Below are 27,987 nucleotides of genomic sequence, written 5' to 3'. Positions count from 1 at the left end.
CAGATATTTAAGGCTCTAGAGACAAGATTTGTAACATTTTGGATTTATTTAGCTCAGTGTTAGAACACAAGCCAATAATGGATGATGAAATAACTCACTGTCAAACAAGGTCAGGCTCATTCAGGTTTAAATGATCCGTTAAATTGTTCATTATGTGAATTCTCTGAGTCATAAAGATGATCAATACATTGCATGTAAGCACCAGCAGCTAAGATGCAAATTGCAACTACAATATGATTTTACATTAGGCCTAAAACATGACTTGATAACAACTGTACTGACATTTTGAGGACTATTTATATCCACCACTAAGAGAAATCTCTTCTAAAATGTTCTGTTGGCAGAAATTCTGTTCATCTGGGATCCTGTCATGATAAAACACTTATTTAGGATAAAATAAAGGTTTTTCTGGCTTTCAGTTAATGTAGCTTCAAATGTAACTCTGGTTTGAAATTAATTTTAACCCATATGCCCTGTTTGTCTGTCCTTTGTAGGCACTAGCTGGGTTTATTCTGTTTATCCTCCCAACTACTTGCCTGAAGAAGATCGGTACTGCCACAAGACAACCTATCTGTTTGCCTTCATTGTAACTACCGTGACATGGGCCCTTGTGGTTTTAACATTTTTCTGTGGTGGTTGTTTTGCTCTCCTGACCTGCTGTAGGACTGTGTCAGCGAGACACCGCTTGATACCCAACCGTCACACTTTATATGGTGGAACAAGTGATTCTCAAGAAGCCACTGCTGGTGATGTGTGATTTATTTCCTGGTGCGTAGCTTCAAATATATAAAAAGTAGGTTTTAGGACTAAGACTTTTCCTTCATTTTGAAAGTAACATTATAAATTCTGCTTCAGCTCGCACCACTGTAGGTTTATTTTTAATGTTTGTAGCTGTTACAATTGCAAAGTAGGTGGAAATCAGCTGTGAGTTAAAGTAGAAAATACCAGCTCTGAAAACATCTACAGTATGTTTTTCTGCAATTATCCTTTAAAGTGTGAGAAGTTTACTATATTTTTACTATTTTAGTTTACTATACTATAAAGAAAAAGTTTCTTTGCTGAGCCACCTCTTGACAGCTACACATCCCTCTCAAAACAGCATTGTCACGTCACATGCTTCCTGTTTATGCTAAAAACAGTTTGCCAAAAGAAGAAAAAAAATATTAGATCATCTAGTGGGCATATCTGAAACCCATCTTTGTACTGCTGCAAGTAAGAGAATCTAAGTATCAATAATTAAGGCCCGAAAACACATTTTTGCACATATTGTTTTCAGTATGTTTTCTTTTGCAAAAGAGCCACAACAACAAGGGCAGCAAATACTTTTGACACAATTTTAAGCTTTGCATAATATACAAGCCCATTTTCTTTTGTGCATAATAACTTATGCACAAACTTTCAGTATCATTCCTAACTTGTGTTTTTGTAGAATGGTTAATATTAATGATTGTCTAGTCACTTTTAAGATTTCTATTGCATTAAAATGATTTGTCCTGCGGTGAGAAATTGAATAAAGAATGTGAGCTTTAATTTTTTGTCTCTATACTGTATAGTGTGGACATTTGCTACAGAAGTAGCTTTGTCCATACGATGCACCTTAATGAGACTGAATGGGTTACCACTGCCATTTTTTCCAGACATATTTTGTTTTCTTGTACCTGTAACCATACACCCTCCACTCCTGCACTGGCATTACAGCGTACTGACACGGACTGAGGAACCTTTCTACATCCCTGCAGCATGGTGCTTGTTTATTTTTTGATCCCTGTAAGATGACTTGTAGCATTAATTATTTCTCAGGGTAAAGATTAAAAAAATAAACAAACTAACATGAAAGATGACTTCTCTTTAAATGACTGTGACCTCATTCAAAGTGAAAGTAGGATGACATGTTTAGAAACTCAAAAATGCAAATGTTCCAGTGAAAAAATACCAGATCAAGGTAAAAAGAATATGTTAAAATGTTGGACAAAACTGAAAAGAAATCAACAATTAATGTACTTCATGTTAGTTTTTAGTTCTGTCAGGTTTGATCACATTATTTGTGATTAAGGCTAGCCGAGGTAAACTTTGTCCTTAGTAAGGACTTTTAACTCAGGCTTACTCCGGCACTACTATCTCAGCTGCAGGGGTCCTGTTGCGTCACACAAGCGACGGTAGTTAGCTTATAGCTCTATAGCTAACATGCATGCTTTAACGCCAATAAGCAAATAGGCGATTAAGAAATAATTTGATGGTGTCGATGCTGAAGCTAAATATTAAATGTTTAGTGACCAGTGTGAATACAGTTATTGTTGGTTTTTTGCGTTGTTGACCCAACATGTGGAGCTCAAGCCGCCGTGTCCTTCAGGATTTGCTCAGCCAGATTTCTGTCAGGAGTTTCTCTCTTACTCCTGCCCAGGTTAGTGTTTCTGCAGTTTTAATAAAATATAAATAAAATATTTCAGATTCTATAAAACGAACTTGACTCTTTGGGGCGTACTTAACAGTAACTTGCAGCAGTGTTAAGTGATTCATAGATGCTAAATGGTATCTTAAATGATCAAATAAAAGCCTGAGTTTTTTTTTTTTTAACTTAACTATTGTGCCCACTTATACCCAATGTTTCTTTTTCTTTTGAAAAAATTTCCTTTTGTTTATTTGATCAATATTTTACTTAGTTTTATTCTTGGTTATGAAGTTGCAAAAAAAATGTTACATAGTTGTGACTGAACATATTGAATATAAGTTGATAATAAATAAACAAATATATAAATACATATGTATTTGTATGCAAACGTGTGGGCAGCTCTGGATAAATATGTGATTATATATATTCATATATATTTTCTTTATATAAATTTGTTGATTCCCAAAAAAAGTAAAGAAATGAATACAAAACCGGCACCAACAAACATTCAAATGGTAATTCACTAAGAGTTTATTTTACTACTTCATGAACATAAAAACGGACTCTCCGCACATCCTTAAGTTATTATGCCTTTTTTTTTTACAAATTAGAGGCCATAGCAGCAAGGACAATGGTAGTAGTTAAAAAACAAGCGAAGGCATATATACAGTCTACTAGTCACTTTAGTTACAATGTTTTTCTCATTGATGTGATAGCAGACATAAACTTCATGAGAGAATTTCTCTGCATGTTTCTTTGTTTGTTTTTATACCTTTGCTCAGAACACAGTTGTGGTAGAGCGATGGTGGCAGGTCCCATTATCTAAAGTAGGCAGCCCTCCGAGGCTTCATCCTCGCAGACACAGAATCTACAAGCTGGTTGAAGACACCAAACACAGTCCCAATGAGAAGATGGAGCTCATCCTCACTCAGACAGTACCAAGTGGGTACCTCCAGTGTTCTCGACTGATAATTTAAACCTCCAGTATATGATTGTAGAGTTGTCAGTTGTCATTGAGAAATTGTAACTATTGTAACTATTTTCTTTGCACCAACATTGTAAAAATGTTTGTTCTGGCAGAACTTGGCGGGCGTGGAGACACTGTGTTTGTGAAAAAGTCTGTTGGAAGAAATAAGCTGCTGGCACAAGGCCTCGCTGTGTATCCATCACCAGAGAACAAAAAAGTCTTTGCTGAGGAGTTAAGAGTGTGTACTGCATTTTTATACTTATTTACTAGCCATACACATACGTACACAGTCATTGATTATTGTAAAATCTTGTATCCACAGCTTTTGCGTGAAGGAAAACTAGAGGAAAGAACCCAAACTCGCACTGGACAACTGGTGAGTTTACTGAAGTATTTCAGTTTTCTTTGCTACTTCGATCTTCTGCTAAACTTACATTTATTAAGACTTGAGAGAAACCAGACTAAAGTTGTGTTTGTACAGACTGTGGAGTTCCTTAAACACTCAAAGTTGAAGATAAATAAAATGCCCTCTGATGAATTCCAACTCACGAAAGAGGTTGTCTGCAGACAGTTTCTCAAAAAGGTATGAATGTATTTGGTGTTTATATCATTACTTTCTTACCTATGTCTCTATATTGCCTTAAACAAATGTATATATCTTCACCTAAATAAAACTTTTTCTCAGCTGGGAGTCGTCGTGCCACCTCAAGTGTTGAGTCTTCCAATTGAGCCAATTAAGAACGTAGGCGAGTACTGGTGTGAAGTTACGGTGAGAAATTTTCGTTTGCAGTGCATCACATGCATTATCAAACAGTTATAGCTCCATATGAAAAGAATGATTTTTAATTGTTAGTAGAAACTGTTTGCGAAAAAAATGCAGCCTGTTAAAAAAGTTTAAACGTTGTTCATAAGTACTTAGTATTGCAGGAAAAAAAGGATTATTTTTTGTTCTTGCAAAATAAAGGAAGACATATAGTAAACAATTGCTAAAAATTTTTGGTGAGGGTTACCTTTACGCTTTTGTTAGTATTTTTCCACCAATGACAAAATACTGTAGACGCAAAATGTTCCTTCCTCTTGTTTTCAAAAATGCCATTTGTGGTTGTTCTTTAGTGTTATTTTAACACTGTCTGCTTCCAGGTTAATGGAATAGACACAGTTCGTGTCCCTGTGTCACTGCTCCCGTATGAAGACCCATCTGCAAGTTATCAGCGGCAGTTGAAAATACAAAGGCAGCAGCAGGCAGCTAAAGATACTTCAGAGGCTGCTGAAGAAGAGTGTGTTGTGAATGCAGTTTCTGATGCAGCAGTAGAGGCTGAGGATGCTAAAGCCTCTTCTCTTAGTCACAAAAGTGAAGCCCCAGCCTCAGCAGGAGCTGCTGCTAGTGAGGAGACTCAACAGACAAGACAGGACACAACAGCACCACCTAGTGAGACCTCGAAAAAAGACTGAAGGACATAAAATGACGATGGATTATGTTTGCCTTATAATAGATACATACACACAACTGTCTTTGTAATTATTACTGTCTTGTCCCTTTAAATAAGTGTACACATCTGATTGTTGTGGATATGTCATTACAACAGCAATCTAGCAATATGTCAGAATAAATAATGCTGTCATTCTCTTATAACCTTGTGAAAAAAAATCCAATAGGAATATTCCAAGCACCTGGTTCTGCGTCAAATGAAAATGCAGTTATGTTGGAATATATTATATGTGGATAAAATTATTTTATTTTACCATGTGTCATACACTCAAAATGTGTGATATTAAACATTTCCTTAAACTGTCTGTCTTAAGGGCATGGAATCCAGAAAGGAAAAGATTTACTCATTAATTTTAACTGCACAGCATGCACTGTGCAAGGGTAAACAAAAGTCTTTCCCAGTTTTCCCTAACTTATTTGCCAGATTTGTTCTACCTGCTTAGTTCAAAATGTTCCAATGTGTGCTGTAACGGAAGAATCAAAGCCTGCAGCACACAACAGTCAGTTTAACCTTTACGATCTGGATTCTGGATTGTGAGGATAATTAATCAGCTAGTTTCTTTGGGCAGTTTGATAACTGGCAGCAATCGATATCCCTGGACTGCATGTCTCAGATGTTTTCTTCTGCCAAAATTAAGTTGTGAATGCGTTATTACAATGTTCACAATGCTACAAACGGAAAAGTTTTTTTTGTTTTTGTTTTAGCTATTGCTTTGTTATGGATCCAGAAAACATTAGCTTCTATAGAAAGACATATGGAATCCTTCTTTGTAATATTAACAAGCTAGATGCAAAAGAATGCCGAAATCTGCAATATTCTCCAAAGCTGGAGAGAGTGACCGCGTTTTGTTTACCATCCGCACAGCTCAGTTTCCCTTAACAAGGTTGGCCGCCTATTTAAATCCTTAGCACGCAGATATTAGGGTTTTGTTAGAACCATAGTTTTCCTAAACCTGAAGCAGCATAAAGAAATACAGATATATAATCTTCTTAACCAGCTGAAGTAAAACTTGAAAGTAATGTTTTCTCCATTTGTGTATTATTCAAAGGGCTAAATAGACTCAAAGTTGGATGTAAACTAGATACAGAGAGGCTAAACTAAAAGTTTGTTAGAAAAATCAGATGGTGCTCACTTAATCATAGCTAAAGAATCAGTTTAAAGGTAATGGATGTTTGGTTCTCTGGCAATAAACTGACCAGATGGCAGCTATGCTCCTATACCACTGTGCTTTCTTTTAAACTCAAAGAATTAGCAAAAAATGAAAAAAAAAAAAAAAATATATATATATATATATATATATATATATATATATATATATATATATATATATATATATATATATATATATATATATATATAGACACTAACAGGTCATTATAACTGCAATGTTTGTTTTTCAAAATTTTATTTTTCATTACAAAGTTCATTCAACGTATAAATATGTGTCACAGCTTTCATTGTCAACAACATTTAGTAATATTTTTTATGATTGCCAGAGAACCAAAGCTTTCACACGTTATCGAGAAGCACAAACATTCAAAGTAAAGATTTGTAATGGCCACTTTAGGTCACACAGGTCACATCCACTCTGCCACTAACTGGCCAATGGTACCTGGAAAACACTGTTAGATTGCTATAGGTAGGTTTAGTGCCACTTTATAAAAATAATTGAAATCACTACTGTTTATTTACTACTGTCAAAGGAGAGTATAACAGCTGTGAATGGAGTTTTGGTTTAGAGTAACAAATTATCCAACCGTTGACCAAAGAACTACTGAATATTAATAATTCAACACAAATATACATTGGACAACAAGAGGAAAAAATTTGTATTTTTTTTTTTTATACCTAAACCTTTTTGTCTGGGGAATTCTGGAAAGCTCTACTCTACTTTCTGATGCAGGGTTTCCACATGCTACCAAGAGTCCACAATATGACATTTAGAAACCGTATTTGGCCTGGGTTTGACGGCGGGTTAGCTTGTTTTCTGCCCAGTTGTTCTTCAGCTCCAGCTCTCGTTCCTTTGCCTGTCAAAGAAGAAATCAATTAAAAACTAAACTTCTTGAAAGCTTTTAAAAGACCAACTTTTATAACAACAAAAGTCTATTAAGTAATAGGTCTTATGTTAATGTTATGTGTAACTGTTTTGTTTTGTTTTTTCTACTTTCATTGAATTTCGAGAGCTGCACTTTGCAAATGATTGCTACTAATGAGGGATCTTTGCACAATATGCAAGTCTAATTATGGCCAGACAGATATTTCAGGGGGAACCCTCTCTTCAGAGAAGGCGGAAGCTAAACTGAGTACACAAACAAATGTGGGATTTGAATACCAATGCGCTCAACAATGCAAAGAAATCCCCACCCTGTGTGCTCATCCAAAATTTAAATACCATCTGTGGTGTGTACGAATACAACCTGTGTGATAGCACGCAACCCAACACAAAAACAACAAAGGCCCATTACTCTATAAAGAAACTACTGGCAAAGTTAAAGGAAATGTTTCAGCTTGTTTAATTGCTTGGCTCATCATAAGTTTCCTTGCAGCTTGTATAACCACAGTGCTGCATTACTTAGCCTTAAGGTCTGTACAAACAGGCAGCCAACGACCTGGATTTGTGTATAAATGCACTCTCAGTATACTGGTACAGAAATATCTTCCACCCTGCTCTGTATTTAACTTTCAAACAAACTGAAAAACAGTATGTTTTGTTTTTGTTTGGTAGATTTAATTACTGAGCTATCTTAGTGAATAAAAAAAAACACATAGCATTTCAAGAACTGTGCAATTGTTAAAGAAATGGTGATCCAGAGAATAAGCATTAGAAAACAGAAAATGGCACTGGGGCTTCAGTAGCACTCACCTGGTGAATAAGATATGTTATCTGGTGCTTGCGTCTTTGCTGTCCTGTTGGTTGTTCTCCTCTTTTCTGCAAAGAAGTGGAGAAAAGAAATAGAAGTTACTTTAAATTACATAACAAAATGTAGACATGCCTATAAAATGTATAGTACTTGTTTGTACTGGCTCATGTCCACCCACAAAATGCACCCAATGCCTATTTTCTTTATAAGCAAATGTACTTGCATTTGCGTACTTGCATTTGCATACTTGCAAATGCAAAGAGAAACAGCAAACCTATTTGTTGAATAGGTCCAATCAATATTTTAGATTCCATAACATTAAATATATTATTACTGAATCAAAACCCCATCAAAACACAGATCTAGTCAATTCACTTTGCTGAAGGACTGGCGGGTCTGCTTTTCTTCCGTCATGTTCTTGGTCATCCATTGCTGATTGCCACTCAGCTGATCATCCCCTTTGATCTCCAGAAACTTAACTTCTTCTTTGCCGCGGTTTCTTTTCCCCTGCAGCCGCATAAACTGAAGTAAAAAAAAAAAAAGAAAAGGGTGGAGGTGCGGGTTACTCAAATTGTTGTGAATGTGTTGCTCTTGGGCAAAAAAACAGTACAGTTCTTACCGCTTCATCATCAAACATGGCAGAGTGACCAGGTTCTTCAGCTTCTGACGATTCAGGGTTGGAATCTTGATAGTATGGATCATCATAGTATCCCTGTCCACATAAAAAAAATATTTGAGATGTCATTTAAATTCCTGTTTCATTCTCAATTTAAATGTTTATAGTCTCTGTTTTTTTCCTAAACTGCCAGAGATAACCATAGTTCACAAATTGTAAGAGATGATTTTCTTAATGGGCAACTTCACCAATTTTCAACTTGCTCCCAATGTGTTTAGTTTAGGGTTTAAATATACAGTAATGCTTTTCAACTTCTCGCTGACTTCCCTTTTTTAAAATATTTCTTTTCTTCTGGCTGAAAAATGCCTCCAGACGACATCAATTGGAAGATTTTTTTTAAATCATTAGGAGTTCAGATAATATCATCTGGGGGAACTCTGGAAAAGCAGGTTGACCACATTCACAACCCTAAACTAAAGCCATGGGGAGCACATTGAAAATTGATGTAGTTGCGCTTTAAACAATTACATATTTATAAAAGTTATGATTAATAGAAAATTGTCCAAATGTTCACTGTTACCTGAGGGAAAGCCTCTGGGCCTGTCATGGGCTGCTGATACTGTGAATATTGACCTCCCCATCCACTAGCTCCTTCTTGGTTCCCCCCAAAGTCGAGAGGGGCATCTGACTGCCCAGGCTCAGTGGAAGCTGCAAACGGAGCTGCAAAAGGAGCTGCAAAAGGAGCAGGCTCTGCAGGGGCTTCTGGCTCAGGGGTCAGGATTGGGACAATTGCAGGGACAGGGTGGGAACTTTCACCTAAGGAAAAGTAGTTCTGTGGAGTTATGTCTTCCTCATCCTGGTCGTCAGTAGCTATTTGTCGAGCAATCTGTAGGGCAGCTGACTTAGCTGCAGCTTTGATAGCTGACGGAGATGCACTAGAACCAAGAGGACCCTGAGCAGGCAATCCAGGCTTGGGCCCTTTGAGTTCTTGACGTTTGGTGAGTGCATGAGGAATCAAGGGTCTATCAGTCTCCTTCACTGTCAGGTTTTTGGGCTGCGGTAAAAGAGAGGACAGGCCAAAATCTGTACCCTGAAAGAGACAAAAGTTATGAATGTAAATGTAGTCAATCACTTAAATCCCATACTCATAGTACAAGGCAGCAATGACATAGGATATTTTGTGTTGTTTTTTAGGTATTATTTGCTATGTTGACAGAGTAGAAAGGCTGAGAAGAACATCAGGAAACACAGATGGAGGCAACAGTTTTAAGGAGGCACTGTTACTGTGTACTTTGTCCACAGTGTGTGTGAGTACACTTGTGTGTATTTGGTGCATATAAACATATTTGTGTGATGAAAATCAGGAATAAACCAAACTCTCAAAAGAAATGCAATGCAGATATCTGTGAATATAATTGCAAACCAATATTTTTACCTGAGTCTGTAGTTTCTTCTTTGCTGGTTCATCCTCATCAGAGTCTGACTATTGAAAAAAAAGGCATAGATTGTGATTCATAATCAGAATACATACCACTGGAGCTGCAGAGTATGTGCAAGCTGGTGATCAGACTCGGTACTCACATCGTGTCTTTGGATCTGTGGGACGGTGATCTTGACAGGCTCTGTTCGCTTCCTCGGCTTAGGCAGCCTACAAAATAGGCTTCCTTTAGATGCCTGAAGATCGAGGTCATCGTTTGACGTGCTGTCCTCTGCTAAAGGGTTCTCCATTGTCTCTTTGCTTGGTCTATCATTTACTGCTGCCGATCCAAGCTTTTTAGAAGCAGTTAGGAGCGACAAGAGCCCTCCGGCGACTGGTTTGCTCTCCGGAGCGGCAGAAGTCGAGGTTTCTTCCGATTCACTATCATCACTGCTGGCATACGCGACTAAAGACATTTTCTGCTGATGTTATTAAATATTGTTAATCTGCAGTAACTCGTGGACATGGATAACCACTTCTCGATTTGGTCTCAAGAAGCCGTACTCACACTGGCTTTCTGACGAGCTGGCTTCAATTAAAGGTGCGGTATTCTTTAATCAACACACCCAAACTGATAATGAAATCATTCAAAATGGAGCTCCAGTGTCATTAAAATGAATGGGTGTCTTACAATAATCTCCTTAAATGACAGGACTACTAGAACTTCAGGGTGCTAGCTGAGACAAACGTTAGCTAGGCCGCCACGACAAACGACATGAGCTAACAGGTTTTTTCCTTACTTCATCAAATTGAAATTCCCCACGGAATTGTTATCACACATAAAACGGTTGGTTAAGCATCTACTGATATTTTCACCCCAGAACTCAGTATGGCGGTATTTCGGCACAACAAGTTTAGCTAGTTAGCTCATTCTCTAGACTCCATCAAAACATTCGCCGCCATCACTAATGACTGAAGAAAGCCCAACTGCGCATGTTTCTGCGCAGTTTTGTTCTTCTTCTCTGCTGTATATTTCCCTGTTGAAAAACTACTTTAGGCCATTTACGCCTCCCAATGGACTAAGTGAGTAAAAATGAATATGAATAATCTGATTCGGTATAATTCATTATTACAATAATATATTCTATATATAATATATTACCAGGCAGTGTATCTACATCTGTCTATTTTTACAAACCCATAAATAAATAAAGACTAGAATTTAATTTTGGTCAACTTGGGGCAGCCTGTGAACAGCATCTGGACAACCATGTCTGAATGTAAAATGCATATACAGGTTGATTGATTCAATATGAAAAAAATCGAGTAATCCCTGGAAAATTGTTTCTAAAGATGGCCCTTTCCAAAACACTGTTTTGTCACTGGAAATGCAATTAAGAGTTAATCGCGTTTAAACTGAAACTCTAAAGATTAAGTTCCTTTAAAAACATAGAAAGGCAGCTGCCTATAGTCTGTTGGACTGGACTAACTTGCTGCAATAGCCCGAATGTCACTGTGTAGCATTAGATTTGTGGTAATTCTTGATTTTATTAATTTACCTCATGCAGAGAACGCCTTAAAGCAACTGTTGCATTTTTACTTATTATTGCGCACCCGTCATGTAAAGTGGTCCTGTGTTAAGGTGATCCACGGTTCATTTTTGTCCTGTGGCCACAATAATATTTTGAGTTGTACGGATTGATAGATCTCTTTAAGTAGAGCCGAGGGGAAACGTAAGGGATGACAGTTTTGAGGATGTCTTACCTCTTAGACCAAAATGAATTTTATTGGTATAATCACCTGTATGCTTATAGCAACATAACTGCAATTATCGGATATTACAAAGAAATAATTTAGGGTGCAGTGTCCCTTTAAGGCCCATTTATGTTTAGGGGACAAAGGCCAACTACTCATGAAAAATGTTAAGGCGAATTTCCCTCTAGATAAAACAAATGGTCTTCACATTTGAAAATAAAATCGCAAATAACTTTTTACATTATGACTCTTTTCGTCAGTGTGAGGTTTGATCAACAGGGGGCGCTAACCGTACAACTTCAGCACTTATTGGGGGCGCGTCCGCAGCGAGGGAAGCGGGTTTCAATTTTAAACCCAAACAGTCCGAGGGACGAGAGGATTGTGGGTTAACATTAGACCCAAATAGTTACAGCCTTTTGTTGATGATTTCATAACCTTATTCAGTTATAAACCGCAACGGTATCGCTATCACCGGGCCGTGGTTTCAGTCCATAGTATCTGCCAAAAAGTCGCCCGCCGTGTCTTCGTTCCAGTTTTCCGCGCCTGGATAATTTGGATGACATACCGACGCTCGGCTTGTTTGTTGCAGGTGCTGACTAATCCGGACACTGTACTACATTAAACTACCGCTTGCTCCTAATTACACATATATCTGACATTGCAAAGCCATTTCTGCCAGAAACATGCCGAGGTCCAATAGGCAAAAGGAATACAAACCCGGAGATCTCGTGTTTGCCAAAATGAAGGGCTATCCACACTGGCCTGCGAGGGTAAGCGCCAAACCTTACATTTCTTATTTCCAGCGTCCGCTTTGCTTTTCAGCCTTTCAACTGGCTGCCTGCTCATATCACTTGTTAACCTGCGAGGCCTAACAGGAGTTAGCTACCAGGAGTTAGCATAGCTCGGTCGTGTTCGCTAACGTTGCCCAGCATCCACACGGAGCTAGCTAACGCTAGCCAAGTGCAGACAGTTACACATTTTTGTCGCGTGATTCATCGTGTAGGCAGACGCCTCATTGCCCTGCTTGGCTAAATAGCTACATGTGCATGCTGCTGCTAGCTGCCGTGCCGATACTTTTCATGTGTGGTGGCTTCGGGCTTCCCGGGGCCCTGTTGGGCTAATGTCAACTGTAAGCTTTTCGCAACAATTAAAAAGAGCCGTTGGCCAACAGAAAGTCGCGGACATGTCACGCAGAAACTGGAGACTGTCCGGTAGCAAACGGTAAAGTTGGACTGTCTGATAACAGACTAACCACGCTGTAAATCGGCTAACGCTTACGTGTTAAATGCATTTGAATGGTTTAGCATTTAATTTGACTGAATACCCATGCTTGTTTGTGTACCCACATGCTTTAGTACTCTGCAAACATGTCTGTCGGCCCACACTTGTTGCAAGACGTTGTTAACTTTTTCTACTGAGGCTGCTGTAATTTCATGTTACATTACCATCAGGTTTGCTCTTCGGTAAAGGAAAAAAAAAGCACTGGTCGCTAACTAAGACGGCAACATAATGTCTGTTCATTCAAACAGGAAATGCACATTAATCTAAGTTTACCGTCGAGTTCCCAATTATTATTATTATTGGGGGGGGGGGAGATGTGACCTTTTTAGTTCGCAACAGTGTTTTCGAAAAATAGCACAGTTTTACAGTTATGCATATACTAAATAAGACAGAACGCGATTTTAGATGAATAAAATAGATAAGAGAGCCAAAACAGGGATCACTGGATTACAGTTTCATTGTGAGTAAGTTGTGACCATTCATACAATGAAATGCTGAGAAAAACAACATTTTGGACAGTTATGACTACATCTACATACAAAACTGATAAATTTGCATGAATCACCCAAAATAGTGAGGTAGCTGTGTGTATTGATCTTTTTCTTATCAGCCAAGGCTCATGCCACCAGGGCACAGGCCCTGCCCCACCTATCCTGACATACTGGCCCTATCTGAGCATGCCAAAAGGCCACTGTGGCAGGAGATCTGGCAGAGGCCAATGGACAACATGCCTGGTCATAATAATAGTGCTTTCCTGTTTCTCTATGTCTTGCTGCACTTCTTCTAAAATAAATAAATATTGGTAGAGTGATGGAGCCAGACAATGAACTACAACCATGTCAGACAAGGGAAAGGAAGCAGAAACATGTCGGCTGTCACTGTTCAAATAAATTAGGAGCATTTTATAGCACTGTAAGTCCTCATAAAGCTGTGCAATAAATCTGAAAAACCATCAAGCAGCAATGAGGAGTACTACACTGTGTTGCATAACAGTCCTGTTATATAAGAATAACTTGGCTTTAACACTGCAGTATTAAGTTGTTTGTTCATTTACCAGATAATGGGGGAATAATTTTGATAATCAATTGATTGTTTTAAGTAATTTGTCAAGAACATAGTATTTTCTGGTCCACCCCACTCAAACACTAGAGTTTTCTGCACTTTTCATCCAAATAAATGAATATTTGGGGAGTAGGTTGGCTTATTGATCTAACGAAAGAAGCTGTTTGGTAATTTTATGGTGACCTACTCAGAGGTTGTGAAAAGCATTTTATTCCTTTAACCATTAATTAGAGACTATATAATTAATTGTATTTTATACTTAATGGTGGTATAAAAAAACCTGTAGTCAACATTGTATTGGATTATTCAGTTGACAATGAAATTAATCCTGACTTCCCACAAATGGCATGTGGAATTCACTTAAACCTTTACAGCTATGAGTATACATTCCAGCTCAGACTCTGGTTTTGAAGGTTTATTAATTTGTAAAATAATTTCAAATATAAGTGAAATTTTCAGGAAAGCATAACATTTTAGCTTGCAGTTTTACTATGTAATTTATACTATGTAATTTACAAATATTACTTGGTGTTGTAAGCAACCCTTTTTAAGAGCCTGCATATTAATTTACAGATTGATGAGTTACCTGAAGGAGCAGTGAAGTCCCCTTCAAACAAGTACCAAGTGTTCTTTTTTGGAACACATGAGACGTGAGTATTATTTGATGAAGTCAATTGTGTTCCATGTGATGCTACCATCAATTTGGTAAACTTTCCTAAATACTGTCCAGAATTGTCACTAACTGTTAATTTATTTAGATAATGAATAATCAGTTTTAATCCCTGAAATCTTTACAAATAAAAGTCTACAATGTTTTGTCATTTATGCAGATATTAGAACAGACACAAATTGTATGCATGATTGAATTGGTGTACAAATTTTGAATATTTTAGAAATGTTTGACCCCTACAGAGCATTTTTGGGGGCCAAGGATTTGTTCCCTTACGAAGAATGCAAGGAGAAGTTTGGAAAAGCAAACAAGAGGAAAGGTTTTGCTGAAGGGCTCTGGGAGATCGAGAACAACCCCACTGTCACACACGAAGGCTACGAGGTTGGTTGAGTTTTAGGATAGAGCCCAGGTGTAAGCTATGATGGAAGTTTTTTTTATTTATTTTTTTTGTTTTGTTTTTTTATTTATTGTACTGTGAGTACCACTCACTTCAGCCTCTTCTTTTTCTTAAATTTTAAAGATTATTAAAGGGGAAGCAAGCCAATACCAAGACAATGAAACTTGGTAGACTATATTTATCATCTTACCTTTTTTGGAAAATGGTGACCTTACGGTGAAGATGGAGATGCTCTTGACTAATTATTGTACTATTTAATAACTTTTGCTTACAAGAAAACACCAATACAGGTGCCCTAACTGAAGTAGGTTGACAAAAAAGAGTCTTTATTAAAATGGAAAAAACATGGTCACACCAACCACCAACCATCTTTATGAAATTAAAGGGGGGTGTTCACGGATGTCCTTTTTTTTCCATGGTAGAAAGAATTGCAGTTTTGCCAAGTTAAAAAAAAAACATCTAAGGTAGACATTGGTGTATGCTCTTTGTAAGTGACTAGTTTTATTATTTTCTTCACTAATATTTCAAACTTTGCTTGTAGTCCTCGAAGAAGGAAAATGCATCGGAAGGAGCAGGGGATACAGGTAGTTCAGAGAAAGCAGATGCTGAAGGAAGCAGTGATGAGGATGAGGGGGCCCTGGTCATTGATGAGAAGAATGAGAAGGGTGGAACTAAACGAAAAGCAGAAGAATCGACAGAGGTGAGCTTTGAGATTGTCATGACATTCAGCGCCATAGTAAAGCAATTTTACTGACACATCAAATGTTTGGTAGGAGTCTCCCAAGCGGCCGAAGGATACAGGAGCAGAAGATGACTCTAAAGGAGACGGCTACAAGTCTAACACAGAGGCCAAGGCCAACGATGTGGCTGGCCCCAAGCCAAGTGCTCCATCCTCACAGAGCGAGTCAAAACCAGAGGCCCAGGAAAATGCTCCAGCAGGAGGCCAGCTAACAGCAGATAAGGTGAGACACTCTGCTCATTAGTGGTCTTTAACTGAAAAGCATGTAATTATGAACTCACTGCAGCATAAAAAGACCAATGGTATTTCTGCATTTTTTGTCCGATTATTTGCTTGAGTGGACATAACATTAAAGGGCTTTTTTACAGATTCTATAACAGATGTTATTGTGACACTATAACCACACTAATAAAATTGAAGCCCATCAACTTCCAACCTATCCTGGAACACATTCTGGGATTGGGACCATTTACAATGAATCAGCCATAACATTAGGACCAGCTGTGCAATTTGATGCAATTCAATATGATTCTGCATTTCTACTTTTACAACATTAAAACTACTTTTTGGGTCTAATGTTTTGGCCACCTCATTCATTTTAAACGGGGCCAAAATGTTAACACCACATCTTCTTATATGACTTCACTACCCACTTTGACCTCAATAATAAACACATAGTAGAATTATCATCTTTCTGACAGTTTCAACCTAAACACTGAGAAATTATTACCTTGTAAAAAGTAGAATTCATGGCAGAGCCACTGTATTATATTCCATGAAATTGCACTGTGGTCATAATGTTATGCCTGATCGGTGTATAGTCCTTATGCTTTATTTCAAATAGAAAACAATATAGTTTTATGTTCAAGCCATCACAGTTCTTTGATTCATTATCAAAAATATCGAAAAAACCCACATAATTAAAAAAAAATTGGATTTTGAAACTCTCTTGTATTTAAAAAAACAAAAGGCAGCTGTTTGGGCAAAAGGCACCCATTATAGACAGAAACAATTTGAAAACAACCAACAGTGATGTTAAACAAGTAGATATTTTTGAACGGTGCAAGGCAGGACACATGTCAGTTATAGGAAGTTAAAAGATTAATTGTAATAATTCCTATAATTGTTCTTCACTGTCTTTTCTACAGCCCGTGACAGACAGTGCTTAACACCAATTCACAGAAGCCAACCAAGAACCTTTGACACTTCTCTCTGGAATTTAAGCATCAACATGATTACCTGCTGGATGCCAGATTTCAGCTGTTTGATTAATAGAATTTTAAAAACCTAAGTGTTTGTATTGAGGGATAAACAAATCCTCATTTGCCATTTTTGGGATATCATATATCTCAGAAACACAAAAGTTTGCTAATCTGATTTCAAACAATTGAACTGAGCACTTTAAGGCTCATTTATAAATGGAATTTTGGTGTGTATATATTTTTTATTTCTAAGTGCAATTACATAATTACTAAGACTGAATGCTAGGTGTCAAACATTTTTCAGCTTAAACACGGAATATATAGTAAATAAAAAAGAACATATTTAAACAACACATTCATTTGACAAATACTACAATTTGATTGTTTTTAAATATAGACATTGTACAGGAAAAAGAACACATTTCCACCCATGCTCACCCAACTGTAGTCCGTAAATTATGTTTGACTCATATTTGTTTCACCTAGCTTCTCCATCTCATAGAAATCACCTATTCAGTTGTTGAATGTATGAAGAGTTGCATTTCAGAATTTATTTTTTTATCCCCTGCCCCATCAAACATTAGCAAGTTTACTGTATAACGTTTTTATGCAACACAGGATTTTGTGGCTTTGATGTAGTCGGTGTATGCTTCATTGCAGGTGACCAAATTAACCCATATATGGCCTACTTGGCTCTTGAACATATAAATATGTAAAGCCGATTTTTAAAGAACTATTTAAACCGTTACATTGTTGGGTCATCTTTAGCTAATGTGTATTATCGAAAAGAAAGACATTCCTAAATCATCTTGTGTCAGAGCTCTGTCTTGAAACTTTATGTCAAGGTGGAGCAAAGGCATTTTTGAAGGGAAAAGGTAACAGTCGCCACTTTTCTGGGGGAAATGATCTAGCAAACGTTTAAATCCATTGACTAAACTCTCAATTTTGCATTATCATAAGTTTATATTTAGCTCACATAAATGCTGCCATTGCTGAATACTGGAGGTGTAATTGTGATTGCAGTCAGTAACTGGTTGTACCACGTTTCTTTTTTTAGCTCTGTTGTGTGTTGATGTTTATACCAACATTTGATCTACACAAATTGTGCTTTTGAATGAAACTGAATCTACAGAGTGAAGCATCTACATAACTTCAGTCTTTTTTTGGTTTGCAACCTGCTTAACTGGAAAATAAGTCAGTTTTACGTCCACTGTCTTAATATTTTGGTTGTGAATCAAAGTTGTGATGTTTGTGAGATGAGTTAGGGTCAAACATTTGCTTTCACATGTTTGTCAGTGTGTTGTGTTTTCCACCAAGTAATTTTGAATGAAATCAACTTTTTTTTTTCCCCCCCAACACTTGGCCTGCTCACAATGTTTCTTGGTATACATTGTCATTGTTTCTGTGTTCTGTCCTGTTTTTGGCACAATGAGCCCAGAGTTTATCAAATCATTAAACTAAGAACAGCTTCTAAAAGTAAAAATGGTCTGAATCTTGTGACTCAGAGGGCCACTTTTCTATCACACCACTGGTTTATTTATTTTTTTTTTTTTTGGGTTTTGAAATGCAGAAAAATCTGTGTTCCACACAGAGTTTGAGTTAATTTGGAGTATCATTTGATATTAAAGTGTAATTCTTGGTTTAGCTTTCTGTGTTTCTTTTGGAAGCTGCCATTCATCTTAATCTGCTGCTTAGTTTACTATTGTAGTTGCCAGTCCATTTAATAAACATGTTGATTAAAAATAGTTTGTCCTGTTTCTGTTCAATCAGCCCTGCTTGATTATTGCATAATAATGACTTCCTTACTGTGTAAAGGGCCATGACAGACAAAATAGATTGTATTCACTATACACTGTTTAACCATCGCATGGGTGTTAAAAAAATTATTCTCAAGACTGACAGTTACTTTTGAACCTCATTGTATAGACTTCACGGCACATAAGTGAGACGCTACAGCGGTTTTCATCCAAACCTAATTATTTCCCATCTAATGTTTAACTCTAAAAATATGAAACTAACATTGGAACCTTTTTCTGTGTGTGTGCACTTGTCATAAATAATTTATTCTCAAAAAAGCCATGTAGCACAGTTTAAGACTTCTGGCTATGATGGGCTGATCTAGTTTTGGTCTTATCTAATGTGTCCTGACAGATTTGCATTTGTTATGGGGTTTGGTTCTGAGTTTTAACACATTATTTGGGTGTAGGTACAAATTCAAATTGTTTATTATGGCTTTATAACATTCACGGGGTACTGAGCTGAAGCTTTTTTTTTTTTGGGGGGGGGGAGTAAATGATCTCTGATGTTCTCTGTGGCAGCTGGTACATTTGGTTTAGAAGATTAATGACCACCAGTGTCTATGCTTACATGTTCAATTGCAGGTCTTCAGAAAGCATAGTGTCTTGTCTTATGTGCGCTATAAATATATTCTCATCTTACTAGTTAGAGTTTTGCTTGTAATTTTGTAACTGTGCTGAGCATTCACTTGTGACTACCTCCAGCACAAAAAAAGAGCTTTTTTCAACCAATCCAGATTTAACATGTCACTAGAAGGATCTATTTTAACTCAGTTTTAGATGCAGAAGTAAAACACAGTTATCTGCAAATGTGCATGAAATGAAACTATCGTATGTGTTTTCTCTCACATTTTATAGATCTGTGGTAACTGCCAAATGATGGTAATGTATGATGAATGCATTTAGGTTAAATTATTAAGAATGTTAAAAAGGAAAAATGGCTGATATTTAATGAAAAACCCTCCTATTAAAATTGTCATGTGAAAATATTGTCTTTAAATATTTACATTCAAAATATACTATGACAACCAACACTGTGTGCAAATTATGTTAATTGTTTAAGTAAAATATTTGGATTTTCTTTTCATTGAATTAAATTACAAAGGATTTTTTTCCATAATTATTAATAAAGAGAAATACCGGCAAACAAATTTTGGATAAATAATAAGAAGCAGTGCTAAGGATGTAATTCAGTGCTGTGCACTTTAAGACTGCTATAAAAATTATCTCATAAGATCTTTTCTTTGACTATTGCATTTGTACTCAGTAAAATGTTGGCTTGTTAATAACAGATAAAGTGCAAACCTTAATTTCTGTTGTCCAGTAAACTTCATAAAGTCTTTAATAACTCATGTTTCTGTTTCTATGTTAACTAGTAGTCTGTCACGGTTTTCTTCATTGTAGATTTATGGTGTTGATTGTGTGATTTTCCCAAATTGTCGTCCACCCGTAAAAAAATAAAGATTTCAGTGGAAAAAAAGTAAATCCATGATTTAGCAACTGCGCATGCGTTTTTGCTGGGCTCATCCTCCCGTACACTAGGCGGCGCTGCTGCTGATAGTGTAGGTTGGACTGCTATTACATGTGACATTGAAATCAAGAGAAGGTAGGAGGTTTCTGCATTGCATTTTTTCATTTTTGTTTTCATACCAGCGATATAACAAGGGGGTTATTTGATAAAATAGGTGGCGGTCCGGTTTGGGACTTGTCTCACTTAAGTGAAATAGTGGTAATTTTGTACCTAAAAGTGCTAACGTAGCATAGGCTGGTTTGAGCAGGATAGCCAACAAGCTAACTACTAGCGTTGTCATTGGAGACTGGCCACCTTCTGAGCTAAGTTTTAACCTACAGACCTTAATTCGTTTTGTTTGTGCAGCACAATGAGGCTGACCAGTCTGCTGTCCATGGCAGCCAGGGTTGTTGTACCCAAAGACTACCGATACGGCACCAACAGACCCTGGACTGCGGCTGCTAAGAGGCTGAATCCTCCTGGGAAGAGAAGGAGAAAGGTGTTTGTGGAGCCAATAGCACATGAGGACTGGTCAGTGTTCAGAGGAGACACGGTGAGAAAACTGAAGACGGTTCATTTGATGTCTTGAGTAACTTTTCCCATCCTTGAGGTCATCCTTGATAATTGGTGTCTATTTACGTAGTTTTGATTACCTGTGATCATCAGGATTAAAAAAATATATATATACACGTACGTATACAAATATGCATATATGGTTGATGTTGCAAAACATTCTGTCTCTCAGATTTTTGTCGACATTAAGAGTATCAATTCCCATTTACGTAGAATTTTAAAAGGGACTTTGCAGGTATGTAATTGCTAAGATCTTGGGAAACTTCCGTGGATTTAGTGTGCCTTTAGTTGCACCTGTCTTTTCATGCAACCTCAGACTGTCTCTGATGCTGAGATCAGGGAGCTGTCGGGGCCATACTGTTTTGCTGAATATATTGTTTCATAACTCTATATGTCAAGCTGCAGAATAACGTTATAGATAAGAATGTATATTTCTAAAGTGCCTTAAACTGACTTTTTAATTAGGGCTGTCTCAAAGATTGACAGATCTAATGGCAAAGACAGTCTAAAAACTAAATTTTCTTGGTATAAAAAAAAATGTTTTCAAAGCGAGAAACTGATCAAAACATTTTTAAGGGGTAGATTGCTATAGTTTTTTCAGCGTATAGCTAATAGTAGTAATACTGTGACATTTTTGGTGTAGCAACACTTATGCTAATATAATATGTGTCTCAAATATAAATATTGTCATACAGTTTTTTCGGGGTATTTAATAGATGGGGCTGTACAACAATTTTGTGTTTGTACAACATAGACTAAATTTTCTTGTGTTTTGTGTGTATTTCTCAGGTTGAGATTCTTGCAGGGAAAGAGAAAGGGAAGCAGGGAAAAGTGATCCAAGTCTTCAGACACCGAAACTGGGTGATCCTGGAGGGACTGAACACAGTAAGATTGTAACATTTCTCTCAGAAAAAAAGAAAGTGGACACATTCGATTTTGTATCTTCTCTAATCACAAATTCTTCTTTTTATTCCTATTTTCTGATCAAAATTTTCTTGTTTTACGAAAGATCAGATGCTGTTTTACAAATTTACTGATATCTTAGCATACATTTAAATTAATTCAGAAGACATATTATGTTGCCAATTTCTTGTTTTAAAAAATAAAGTAGAGTTTACAAAATAGTTTTGTTAATTTATCATGGCAGCACCCTACAATTCATTTATTTCTAGCTCCACCAGATGGAGCCAGATCTGGCCAGTCTATTAGAACTTGGCAATTTCAAGGTGCAAATGCTGACATAGTGCATCATAAAAAAGCCATTTGGCCAGAGACTGTTTTTTAAAGGTGAAAACAGTGGAACATTATTTTCTGTCTTAGCATTACAGGTATGTAGGAAAAATCGAGGATTACCGTGGGACCTACATTGCCAGTGAGGCTCCCATCCTGCTCTGCAATGTGGCCCTCATTGACCCCTCAGACAGGTACATTAATGTGGTTTACTAAGTTGGATTAAATGTGTGTGTGTACATGCACAACCATGTCAAAACTTAACAATAGGTGAATCACGGTTACAGCCAAAATAAGTTTTTAATTAAATGTTTTTCCATTATTTTTATCCCAAACTTTATTGTGTTCAGTGGTAAATACACCATTTGATATGTTAACAGACTGATTATGACATGGTATTGATCTTCCAGGAAGCCCACTGAAGTAGAGTGGAAATTTACAGAAGAGGGTGAAAAAGTCAGAGTGTCTCTTAGGACAGGTCGAATCATCCCAAAACCTGTTGTAGAGCGACGAGATGGCATTGTGCCACAGCAGTGGAAAGGTGAGGGTGCCTGTGTGTTTTGGATAAAGCGGTGTTCTTTTCTGTATCTAAAGTTGATGCGGTTTATTCCATGTGTGCTTTAACAGTCAGAACATAAAATCTGTTTCTTGGGGGTTTTTCCAACCTGTTCAGAGTTGAATTCAAAAAATAGGACTCAAAGTGATGTCGTTTTAGTCAGTGTTTTATATAATCATAGTCTTGTCTAAACAAATGCAAACTTTCTGTTTTAATGAGTATTTTTACACCTATCTAATGTTTAAAATCTCTCAAAACAGGTTCTTGCTCCTATAAATGTTGGAAGTTTCATCAGTGAATTTATAGTTTTTCTATGGATTTCAATCTCTCTTTTCTAAGATGGTCCCAAAGACACCAGTCCTGAAGACACAGTAGAAAAGACCTACTTACCATCTTTGAAAACACTGGAAGAAGAAGTCATGGAGAAGCTAGGTATTCATGAGAACAGAAGGCACCGAAGGTCCTACTGGTACTGACAAGACGTATCAGATGTAGTTCTACTGATTGTGATATCCAGTTTTCACAGAGACTCTGGTCATAAAGTACTGAATGTACTGGTGCATAATGACTCATCAAAAATATTTCAGTATGGCATGGGTACAGATTTTGGTATAAACTACTGGTTCAACGAAAAAACTGCTAAAATCATAACTGTGTAAAAGTACTTGGAAGTGAAACAAATGTGCTTCTTAAAGCAAATGTTTCCCAAATAATTCTTTATTTGCAGCAGTAACTGAATTTGTATTATGTTTTTCTTTTTAATATCAGTAAATGTCATGTGTAAAGCAGTGATCTTTATTGATTTGAATTTATCATTAAGATATATATGTATATATATAAGATATATATTCTGTCACTCAGTGTGACATCAAAGTGCAGCTGTTATGAGCTCACAAGCAGGGGAGCCATATGTGCACATATTTCTTACAGGATTAGCTTTGATATATTATCAAACATGCAGTTTGGAAGCAGAACAGGAAACTGTGTTCCCACACATATTCAAATGCTTCAGAAATATTCACTGAGCACATACAAATTATCTAAGGCTGCATAAAACACAATTTCAGCAAAAAAATGGCTACATAGAATAAGCTTATAATAACAGCCAACATCAGGAGGACAGCTGGTGTTCTGGGTGACACTGAAAATAAACAGGTTTCTACAAAACAGTAGCTTCTTTCCCAAGACGCTGAATGACTTAGTGCTGTAGAACACTTGATATGTTGAGTCTGCATGAGTGGAGAAATTACATTATTCTTGGTATTTGCAGGCTTATTAAAGGTAATGAGCGCAGCTTGTTTAAATTAAAACAGTCATATTACTTTACAGAAGCCCAGGCATGCTGCTGGCCTGCACCTAAGTCTTTGCACAAAAGGGTCTGTCTTTCCAACTTGTCTGGGGAAAGAGTGTGGAAAAGGAAATGGTCTGGGAGGAGACTATACAGACTGGATAGTTCCTCACCTCATTTGACAATTTTAAAGTCTGGCACGGTATGTTACTCCTGTAATGTGTGAGTGCATCAGGTTTCAAGTACGACCTTGCATATGAATTTATGATCCACTATGAGAAATGAAAAACGAAATGTAATTTGTTTGAGGTACAAAAAAGACTTGATACATACTGTCAACAGCACAGAATAATTGCTGTTATTTTTGGAAAAAACATCATTTTCCACCAAGCCCATTAGTTGCTGTTGAAATGTTCTCAATTTATTTATTTATAGAAATATTGGTACACCTTGCTGCTCTAGCTAAATGTACTAGTGAGACTCTAAATTTGCTTACTGGTTTTCCAAGTCGGGTCCTCAGGTTTCCCTGCTCTGCTTATTTTTCCAGTCTACCCAATGCTGATTACCTGATCAGCTGTGTTCAGTCCATCAGTAGCTGAAAGATACCATTTCAGATGAGGGTAGTGAAGATAAAGTGAATTGGTATCTTCCATGTGGTCTGCACTCACCGGGAGCAACTAATTTGGGGTTCAGTGTCTTGCTCAAGGACATTAACAAGTAACAGGAGGAGCCGGGAATCAAACCAACAATGCGGTGACTGCTCTACTTCTTAAGCCGCAGTCCCCTAACTTCATTTACATATTCTTAGTGAAATCATATTCAAAGTAAGCAGAAATATTGGTAATGTAAATCAAAATGGAGCATCCTGATAGCTCAATGGTTAAATCACATGCCCCATAAATGTAGTGGCCAGGGTTGGAGTCCAGCTGGAGACCTTTTCTAAATGTCAAATCCCATTTTGTCCCTTGTGTTTTGTCTGTTCTCAATGTTACCCATCAAAAAGAGAAATATGGCAAAATACAATAAACACCCTAAACCTGAACCACATGAGCTTATACCTGATGTGTACAACAAAGTTAGAAGGATACCAAGGTTGAAAGCAGTTAATTACTGTAATGTGTGTAGTGTCATTAAAAGAAATGGTGCAGCTTATAATAATATATAATTTTTAAGCTGTCACATCCCCTATAATCTATCTGGAAAGTGGGTCAGCATCATGAGGAGCTCTTACATTCTTTAATGACACATAGCATGTTTTGTGTATTTTGAAATAATTATATTGAAATTGGCTGTTTAGGGAAAATAAATACACAAAATAGAGGCAATAGCAGTTTATACACTTTGTAGTATAGTATTTTATAATATGCTGAAATACTGTGAAGGGATTTTATATTTTTTTACTTTTATGCCAGAATTGTATACTGGGAGTGTTTAAAAGCAGTCAGACTGATGTCAAGAGATATTAAAAAACTTATCTGGGCCTCTGTATTTTTAATTCTTTGGTTGTGGCCCAGGTGAAGTTTTTCACTTTTAATATCCTATTATAGCTAAAGAAATCCAGTTTTATTTAGCAGTAAAAGAACCAGTCTTATTTGAGCTCATTCCAAGTGGTAGATTTATCCATGATAAATGAGGGAGTCGGCCTACGAAGACTATGAAGTCTCTTTTTCCTCGCTGGTTAACCACAAGTATTGATTTACTCAAAGGCCAAGTTAGTTGCCAGATCTCCAGCTGCAACTGCAATAGCAACTAGTCTCGCTTCAAGACACTGACACAAAGAAATGATGTGTCACACATTATATAATTGCATCAAAATGCTACAGTGGCTGTCCATACCTCAACTTTCTGGTCAGTATCATGCAGACAGCATGGCAGACCATCGGTTTGGCCAATGAGTGGATGAGTTCAGCAGCTTTCCCAGACTCTTCCCTCCTGAACCAGTTTGCCTTTGCCACTCCTGCATCCAAGAGGGAATAGAAGCAGCCAGTCAGCGGAAACAGGGTTTTGAGGTTTTGCTTTTTATGGGAGGCAAAAGTATTCACAGGCTGGTCATCTTTCCTGTCGTTACGCTAGTGTTGTATGGATTTCAGTCTGGGGTTCTAGCAAGGCAAAGTGTTAGCGTTGGTGAAGTGGAACCTTTGTTATTGTGTTTATCGTTTTTCCATTTACACACACAAAGCACACATTTATAACTCCTCTTAACTTGTGCAGGCTAGCAAAAGCTTAAAAAATCCCCATCTTGTAATTTCTACTTTGTGGTAAATTGACAGCAGTTCTGGTAACCCAGTTAAATGCAACCACCGAGCATGACTCAAGCAGCATTAAGAAGACATAAAAATAAACTGCAGCATGTGCTGTGTGTTTTAGCTGAGTCACATTTGCTTGTCAGCCACGTAAACTAATGAATCCCACCTGGTGGTGTTGGTGCACGTGTCAGAGTCAAGTTCTTTTTACCTCTCTAGCCAGATTTGAACGTGTCGCATTCTTGAACCGTAGACGTTTTGAATAAGTACTAACTTGGAACTTTCTCTTTCTGTACATGATGAACTGTTTGCAGAATTACTGTGCAGATTTCACACATAAACACACAACACGCAAACAGTTTAGAAAATGCATCGCTGTATTATGATCTCCTTGCAGAAACAGGATTTATGATGGCCTAAACATGTCCAGAACATCTGAAGACACTTTGAAACTAAATTTGAGTGTTGCTCTTGACTCACTTGATGAAGTAAGCTCAGCTACAATATAATGACAGCGTCTAATTATAGGCTGGATGTTTGAAGGCTGCTGGAAAATGTAACATTAGCTTGTATGCAGGTCGGAGGCATGGCTTGCATGCGTGTTTTACCATGTTTGGTTAAATTTAGTTGGTTCCCAGTGGATTCTTGTATATGGCCTCAATAATGTGACAGTTAGGAGCTTCGGGAGCTTTTTTTTTTAACATTTATTCAGATATAGTTTATGAGTTCATGTTTGGTTTAATTTGCAGACATTATTCACATATTGGCAAATGTTTCTGGGGTAAAGAAAAACTCATCAAGATTTTGTACTGAAAATTATATTACGCAGAAACATCAAAATGTCGAGCAAAATTAGACTTCACTTTATATTTTTTAAAGGATTACAAGGGAAAAATGGTGAGGATTTTCCTGAGTGAGACCTACATGCAAAAGCAATCAAAACGTGTCGTTAAAAGTCTATCTTACAAAAATTAAAAAACTTCATAAGTCCTCAGTAATCAGTGAAGTGTCAGCTGTATCGAACCTGCTTCACCCCACTGGCAAATGCTGGAGATACTGGGCAAACCTAACCTGTGCTTCTCTCACAGCCTTTCATGCTAATGGGAAGAAATTGAAAAGATCATTCTTGTCGAGCTCCATTTGCAACTTGTCATATCGCATAATCTTCATTTGTCAGAAATACCTTCGTTGCCCTTTTTTTAAAGACAAATCACAGCAGGGTGAATGATTTCTTACATTGAGTGCCGACTGGACTTGAATCAGTCTGGGTCACTGTGACAGTCAGTCATAGCTGGAACATGGTCTGAAGCTCACCTCTGATCTTCGGCAGCTCTCTCACGTTTCTTTCCCAGACCGCCCTGCTGGGGTCTGGGTGTCAGATTCCTTAAGTGTGCAGCACTAAACAACCGTCAAGCCACAGGGTGACACGACAAAGCACCAGTCACTCTATGTCTGACCAAAATGAACAATGCTTCACCTTTGGTTATACAGTACAAACAGGTGGCAAAGTGGTGGCAAAGTGGTAGAAAATGGGGTCCACCAGTGGTGGACCCCATTTTCTACTTAGAAATATACACAGCTTCACTTCAGCCATAAATACTGAGATGCAGCTCTACTGATTCTATCCCCATGATGTTGTTCTTCATTGTTACTTCTGACCTTTCTTCTAATTTCTGAGTGTGCAGTGTTATCTCCATTTGTACAAACAGCAGGCTTGTTGCCTTGATTGTGGGCAGTTGATTGCCTAGTTTGCTTCAAGATTACACCGCTTTTTAGGGGTGAACAGTATGATGAGCCATGTGTCAAATTTACTTTAATTGTGCTATTACTCCATTTTGTGTTGTGTCTAATTTGTTTCCTGGAAGATTATAGGATATCTCATGCACAGGGAAAACATGTGGGGGGAGGGGTTTCTGTTTAGAAGAAGGAGCCCAAAGCTCCTTTT

The 27,987-nt window shown here is 37.3% G+C and overlaps 4 protein-coding genes across 4 annotated transcripts; 3 read left to right on the top strand and 1 right to left on the bottom strand.

Moving 5' to 3' along the window:
- The first annotated feature begins 2,131 nt into the window (after nt 1–2,131).
- mrpl9 (mitochondrial ribosomal protein L9) lies at nt 2,132–6,127 on the top strand. Its single transcript, XM_067499053.1, has 7 exons — nt 2,132–2,401; nt 3,172–3,331; nt 3,470–3,594; nt 3,679–3,732; nt 3,838–3,939; nt 4,042–4,125; nt 4,497–6,127. Exons 1-7 carry the CDS (start codon nt 2,321–2,323, stop codon nt 4,806–4,808), a joined length of 918 nt encoding a protein of 305 aa, XP_067355154.1. The 5' UTR covers nt 2,132–2,320; the 3' UTR covers nt 4,809–6,127.
- Nucleotides 6,128–6,514: 387 nt separating this feature from the next.
- prcc (proline rich mitotic checkpoint control factor) lies at nt 6,515–10,742 on the bottom strand. Its single transcript, XM_067498985.1, has 7 exons — nt 9,905–10,742; nt 9,759–9,806; nt 8,904–9,413; nt 8,327–8,419; nt 8,083–8,229; nt 7,710–7,775; nt 6,515–6,873 (listed from the first exon to the last, which is right to left on the bottom strand). Exons 1-7 carry the CDS (start codon nt 10,214–10,216, stop codon nt 6,787–6,789), a joined length of 1,263 nt encoding a protein of 420 aa, XP_067355086.1. The 5' UTR covers nt 10,217–10,742; the 3' UTR covers nt 6,515–6,786.
- A 1,070-nt stretch (nt 10,743–11,812) lies between these two features.
- LOC137124226 (hepatoma-derived growth factor-like) lies at nt 11,813–18,589 on the top strand. The gene is made up of 6 exons (XM_067498998.1): nt 11,813–12,265; nt 14,412–14,488; nt 14,751–14,889; nt 15,447–15,605; nt 15,679–15,867; nt 16,793–18,589. Exons 1-6 carry the CDS (start codon nt 12,179–12,181, stop codon nt 16,811–16,813), a joined length of 672 nt encoding a protein of 223 aa, XP_067355099.1. The 5' UTR covers nt 11,813–12,178; the 3' UTR covers nt 16,814–18,589.
- Nucleotides 18,590–20,132: 1,543 nt separating this feature from the next.
- Nucleotides 20,133–23,299, top strand: mrpl24 (mitochondrial ribosomal protein L24). The gene is made up of 6 exons (XM_067499011.1): nt 20,133–20,248; nt 20,519–20,705; nt 21,515–21,610; nt 22,046–22,149; nt 22,366–22,496; nt 22,851–23,299. Exons 2-6 carry the CDS (start codon nt 20,523–20,525, stop codon nt 22,985–22,987), a joined length of 651 nt encoding a protein of 216 aa, XP_067355112.1. The 5' UTR covers nt 20,133–20,248; nt 20,519–20,522; the 3' UTR covers nt 22,988–23,299.
- The last annotated feature ends 4,688 nt before the right edge of the window (nt 23,300–27,987 follow it).

The sequence above is a fragment of the Channa argus genome, chromosome 1, assembly GCF_033026475.1.
Source record: "Channa argus isolate prfri chromosome 1, Channa argus male v1.0, whole genome shotgun sequence".
Taxonomy (NCBI): Eukaryota; Metazoa; Chordata; class Actinopteri; order Anabantiformes; family Channidae; genus Channa; species Channa argus.
This window is presented reverse-complemented; position numbering and strand designations above follow the sequence as displayed.

Excerpts from the sequence above, each read along its gene's own strand:
- mrpl9 (XM_067499053.1), top strand. The coding sequence starts at position 2,321 with ATGTGGAGCTCAAGCCGCCGTGTCCTTCAGGATTTGCTCAGCCAGATT. Across the intron at positions 2,402-3,171 it reads TCTCTCTTACTCCTGCCCAG|AACACAGTTGTGGTAGAGCG; the intron begins GTTAGTGTTTCT and ends ACCTTTGCTCAG. Across the intron at positions 3,940-4,041 it reads GCAGACAGTTTCTCAAAAAG|CTGGGAGTCGTCGTGCCACC; the intron begins GTATGAATGTAT and ends ACTTTTTCTCAG.
- prcc (XM_067498985.1), bottom strand. The coding sequence starts at position 10,216 with ATGTCTTTAGTCGCGTATGCCAGCAGTGATGATAGTGAATCGGAAGAA. Across the intron at positions 9,807-9,904 it reads CACAGATCCAAAGACACGAT|TCAGACTCTGATGAGGATGA; the intron begins GTGAGTACCGAG and ends TTTTTTCAATAG. Across the intron at positions 9,414-9,758 it reads AGAAGAAACTACAGACTCAG|GGTACAGATTTTGGCCTGTC; the intron begins GTAAAAATATTG and ends TGTCTCTTTCAG.
- LOC137124226 (XM_067498998.1), top strand. The coding sequence starts at position 12,179 with ATGCCGAGGTCCAATAGGCAAAAGGAATACAAACCCGGAGATCTCGTG. Across the intron at positions 12,266-14,411 it reads ATCCACACTGGCCTGCGAGG|ATTGATGAGTTACCTGAAGG; the intron begins GTAAGCGCCAAA and ends ATTAATTTACAG. Across the intron at positions 14,489-14,750 it reads TTTTTTGGAACACATGAGAC|AGCATTTTTGGGGGCCAAGG; the intron begins GTGAGTATTATT and ends TGACCCCTACAG.
- mrpl24 (XM_067499011.1), top strand. The coding sequence starts at position 20,523 with ATGAGGCTGACCAGTCTGCTGTCCATGGCAGCCAGGGTTGTTGTACCC. Across the intron at positions 20,706-21,514 it reads CAGTGTTCAGAGGAGACACG|GTTGAGATTCTTGCAGGGAA; the intron begins GTGAGAAAACTG and ends TGTATTTCTCAG. Across the intron at positions 22,497-22,850 it reads TGTGCCACAGCAGTGGAAAG|ATGGTCCCAAAGACACCAGT; the intron begins GTGAGGGTGCCT and ends CTCTTTTCTAAG.